The sequence below is a fragment of the Engraulis encrasicolus genome, unplaced genomic scaffold (assembly GCF_034702125.1).
Source record: "Engraulis encrasicolus isolate BLACKSEA-1 unplaced genomic scaffold, IST_EnEncr_1.0 scaffold_27_np1212, whole genome shotgun sequence".
NCBI lineage: Eukaryota > Metazoa > Chordata > Actinopteri > Clupeiformes > Engraulidae > Engraulis > Engraulis encrasicolus.
The window spans coordinates 2,265,217-2,270,216 of record NW_026945566.1 but is presented as its reverse complement, the minus strand read 5'-3'; the positions used below and the strand labels follow the sequence as shown (position 1 = coordinate 2,270,216).

Below are 5,000 nucleotides of genomic sequence, written 5' to 3'. Positions count from 1 at the left end.
GGTTTCTTGGCAAAAGTTTTTTTTTCCAAGGAAACAGCCCACTTTTTCTGACGTTATTTGTTCCCAAATATATTAAATCTGTCAGCTGTTGACAGTAGGTTCTGGCTTTCTGCCAGAGCCTCTTTGTGTATAATGCTGAGAGATTTTATTCACTTTACTGTTACCTGCAGTACTGGTGAGATCTGGTCACTGTGAAGTGCTGTTTTGTACAGCATACTACTGTGGATAACCTTGCTGGCTACCCTCACAAATAATGGAAAACTTGAAACTTTGAGATTTTTTTTTTCCTTCAATAGCACAATTACTTGCTGCCTTTTACACCCTCAAACAGGCAGCGGTCAAAATGCGAAAGGATAGGAAAGGAACTCTGGCACCTTTGCCATGTGCAAGCATAATAATCCATTACTGATTTGTGACAAAAAAAAACATTATTTCTCACACTGTCTGTCTATTGTCACCCAAAGCCATATCCAAGAAGAGCTCAATTGCAGAGACCAGAATCTCATTTCATTCAGTGAAATTAGCCTTTCATGTTCCATCAATCATTCTGTGTCTGGCACAGACTAAACTACAACACCTCCTGTAGGAAATAGCAATTATGTAGCACAAAATACAACTATTTAACTCATTTCATTTAGATCATGACAACATCATGATGTTTTACTTTCTGGTATAGTAAAACCACAGCAGATGGTCCAGAACGTGGCGACACGCTCGGTGTTCACTCAGCCCAAAAGGACCCATGTTACTCCTCTATTCACCGAGTTGCACTGGCTAGCGATCGCTGCTCGGATCAAGCACAAGGCCTTGCCTCCAAAACCACAGCAGTAACGGCTCCAGCTTATCTGAAGGACATGCTAAGGTCTTATTATGCTCCTGGAACACAACTACGCTCCTCCAGCACAAGCCATCTGTCAGTCAAGGCTTTTCTCCGTCGTTGTTCCTCAGTGGTGAAACGGTCCTCCAGAAGTAGCAAGACAGGCACATCTCTTGCAGCCTTCAGGAAGCAAGTAAAGACTCATCTCTTTCTTGACTATCTGCTACACCAGTGGTTCCCAACCTATGGGTCGGGACCCACCTTATGGGTCGCCAAAGATCCACAGGGGGTCGCGGAGCCCTCTTGATTTTAAGGGGTTTCATTTTAAATATATATAGCCCATGTTGAATAAAAGACAAAGCATTTAACTAATAAATGCATAGAAGCAACACATTGTAAGTGCTACATTAAACATTTATTCTATATTTGACCAAAGACAAATTGAGGAATAAAATAACTAAAATTAATTTTCCTAGGAAACAGAGGGAATTTTGTGACTCCGTGTCGTGCGGGCGCTCGCGTGGTTGAGTCACCAAAGCTTGCAATAGTAAAAACATGGGTCCCGTAGCCCCTTAATGCACGCTGTACCTCCTGTGACACGCTGTAATAGACATTGGAAGTTAACTACTACAGTACTACACTACTATGACAGTTCACAGGGGCTTTAGTAATACATTACGACTTGGTCATTGCCATTATTGTAACAGCTAATTTATAATGCCGCGTCTTAAGGGGTTAAGAGAAAGGTTGGGAACCACTGTGCTACACCAATGCTTGAGCTTCCCTAGTGCCAGGCCAGACTCTTTGACATGATGTCTATGTGTGTACTCTACTTTATTTAAAAAAGCCTAACCATACCGTGCATCTGCATCTCTTGCATCTCTTGCTGTTCAGTGTATTTCCTGTGCACTTTGTATCTGCTACTGATGTTGGCTTTGATTACAGTATGTCCTTTGGTTAAAAAGCGCCTTCCAAATGCAATGTAATGTAATGTGATGTAATATAGTAGAGAGAAACTCTATGTACCTGTAGACCCCGGAAAGTGTAATCCTGGAGCCGAGTGATCTGGTTGCTGGCCAGGTAGAGGATGCGCAGGTGGTCCAGGCCTCGGAACACATCTGCACTGATCAGGTGGATGCGGTTGCCATTGAGGGCCAGTTCTAGAAGCTGGCCCTGGTTCTGGAAGGCTCCGGGTTCCAGGGCTGAGATGCTGTTGTTCTGGAGGTAGAGGTAGTGCAGCTCCCCAAGGCCCAGCAGGTCCTGCAGACGAATCTGACCCACCGTGTTGTCCTGCAGGAAAATGGTCTGAGGAGGAGGAATGAGAGAGAGAGCAAGGGAGATATATATATATATATATATAGAGAGAGAGAGAAATAGAAAGAGAGACAGAGAGAGAAACAGAGAGAGAGAGAAATAGAAAGAGAGACAGAGAGAGAAACAGTGAGAGAGCAAAAGAGAGAGAGAGAGAAACGAGAAAGAGAGAAAGAGAGAAAGAAAGAGGTTTAAAAAGTGCTTTATTGGACCAAAGATTAACATTTTTACAAAGCCGTCAGATGAGATGAGAGAGAGAGAGAGAGAGAGAGAGAGAGAGAGAGAGAGAGAGAGAGAGAGAGAGAGAGAGAGAGAGAGAGAGAGAAAGAGAGATGAGTAAAAAAAAAAGTAGCAGAGCATGGTTTTCAATACATAATAGATTTAAGGTCTGTTTGGACTCACACGAAACCCATTCACATACGTATGTAGCCCAACTATCTCACACTCTCACTGTATCTCATTTTTCACTCGCTTTCTCTTTATCTACGTGTGTGTGTGTGTGTGTGTGTGTGTGTGTGTGTGTGTGTGTGTGTGTGTGTGTGTGTGTGTGTGTGTGTGTGTGTGTGTGTGTGGTGTGTGTGTGTGTGTGTGTGTGTGTGTGTGTGTGTGTGTGTGTGTGTGTGTGTGTGTGTGTGTGTGTGTGTGCGCGCGCACGCCTTTGTGTGTGTGTTCCTGCATGTGTGTGTGCGCGAGTCTTTATCTTGAAGGCTCTGTTGGGTTTCTGTGTGTGTAAAAAGACAGTGGGAACACGGCAGAGTAGGGAGGAGATAGACAGTAATGGTTGAAGAAGTTCGGGTGAATAGGCCTATACAAGGTCTCCCGAAAAACCGCATTAAAATGAAAACCATGTCCTTGTCATTCCGGCAAGGCGAATGCACGAGGTAAACCTATAGGTCTCTGGTGCTCTGCACTTTCAGAACCTCACTTGAATAAAACATCAATTGTTGTTAAATTTTCATGAGGATTGGAAGAAAAAAATACCCTAAAAATTGAAAACTGATGTCAGTTAGTATCCTTAATGTCAAAGTTGTTAATGTCAAATGGGGGGGTACAGTACAATGGGACCGCATATGATGTGGGGGGAAATGAATACAAAAAAGTCCCCAAAATAAAGTTTCTCCGGATACTAACAGACACACTGTTGCTGAACAGTCAGCTGAGGTAAACCCACTCGCTATCTCTTCTCTGGGGGCATAATATCTGCTTGAGAGGGCTCCAGGGAGGGAATATGTGTTATATTAAAGCCCTGGCTCAAGACTGGAATCCCCACATTAATAACAGAAACACAGCGGCTCAGCAGCGCCTCTCCACAAATAAGGTCTGAAAATGAGTCGATAAATAAACCTCTCCAGCCGAAACTGAGGAACAAACTCCTCTCTCTCTCTCTCTCTCTCTCAGCTCTCCATCTTATTCTCGTTCTCGCTCCTCTCTGCTTCTCTTTCTGTCTTTGTTTCTCTCTCCCTTTTTCTCTGTGTATTTCTCTCTCTGTGTATCTCTATATGTATTTCTCTGTGTATTTCTCTCTCTGCATTTCCCTATGTGTATTTCTCTCGCTCCCTCTCTCCCTTTCTCCCTCTCTCCCTCTCTCCCCCTCTCTCTCCCTCTCTCTCTCTCTCTCTCTCTCTCTCTCTCATCTCCTCTCCGCTTCTCTCTCTGTCTCTGTTTCTCTCTTTCTCTGTGTATTTCTCTCTCTGCATTTCCCTATGTGTATTTCTCTCTCTCCCTCTCACTCGTCTCCTCTCCTCCTCTCTGCTTCTCTCTCTGTCTCTTTCTCTCTCCCCCTTTCTCTATGTATTTCTCTCTGCGTTTTCCCCATGTGTATTTTTCTCACTCCCCCCTCTTTCTATCTCTATCGCTCTCTAGCTCTCCTACTTCCCTCACTCTCTCCCACTCTCATCCTCTCCCAGCTTTGAGGCTAGAAAACTGATCAATGGGCTCCCATGCAGGCTGAAGAGCATGAGCATCGCAGAGTGGTCCAACGCGCTAGTTTAGTTTAGTTTGGGGAAAGAGAAAATTGATGAGGCATCCGGTAGCCGGTGGCTTGCGCATGATTCAGTGGCGCACCGCATCGTGCCGCGGCCAGGTATCAATTACAACCGAGTGCGCGCATGCACGACGCAACCTTAATTGCCGCTGTGTTCTTCCACAGCTGTTTGGGAGAGCGATCAAGAGTTGATCGGGACCGCGCGCGCCGCTGAGCGTGTCAGCTTTGCGTGATGGAGGTCGAGCAGGTTAATGGCACAATTTATGCAGCGTGCTCACACACGGCTCTCGCCGTCTCATGCATATTCAAAACCTGCAGCACGCCAGGAGTGACCCCTGCCAGCGCATATATACACTTATACATGCATACATACCGTACACACACACACACACACACACACACACACACACACAGACACACACACACACACACACACACACACACACACACACACACACACACACACACACACACACACACACACACACACACACACACACACACACACACACAGACACACACACACACACACACACACACACACACACACACACACATCAGCAGGCTTTAGGGAACAGCATTGATCCCGTAAAAAGAAAACATCAACAGTCCAAGCCAAGGCAGGCAAAACAATGTCTTCACTCGGTACTGATAAGGGAGGGAGGGGTGTGGGGTGTGGGGGGGGGGGGGGGGGGGTTGCTGGGGGCTGAGTCAACCCAAGCCTGCAGCAGTCGATTGATGTCAACCTTCCCAGCTTAACAGGAGCTATTTGCACAGCTCTTGTGTAACAAGTCCGGGGTTAATTTCCGGACGCGGAGTGGAAGCGTGTGGTGGTGGTGGGGGGGGGGCGGGGGGGTTGAAATACATTTCATGGCGGTACTGCTCGGA

General features: G+C 46.0%; 1 protein-coding gene across 1 annotated transcript in view; it reads right to left on the bottom strand.

Annotated features, from left to right (window-relative positions):
• lrrc24 (leucine rich repeat containing 24) overlaps positions 1-5,000 on the bottom strand; it is a gene marked incomplete at its 5' end in the record, with an annotated part of 25,322 nt that overhangs the window by 19,392 nt on the left and 930 nt on the right. Inside the window, one exon of the mRNA XM_063192981.1 lies at positions 1,844-2,122. Within this exon, the coding sequence (XP_063049051.1) occupies positions 1,844-2,122 (279 nt within the window). The remainder of the gene's footprint in view (positions 1-1,843; positions 2,123-5,000) is intronic.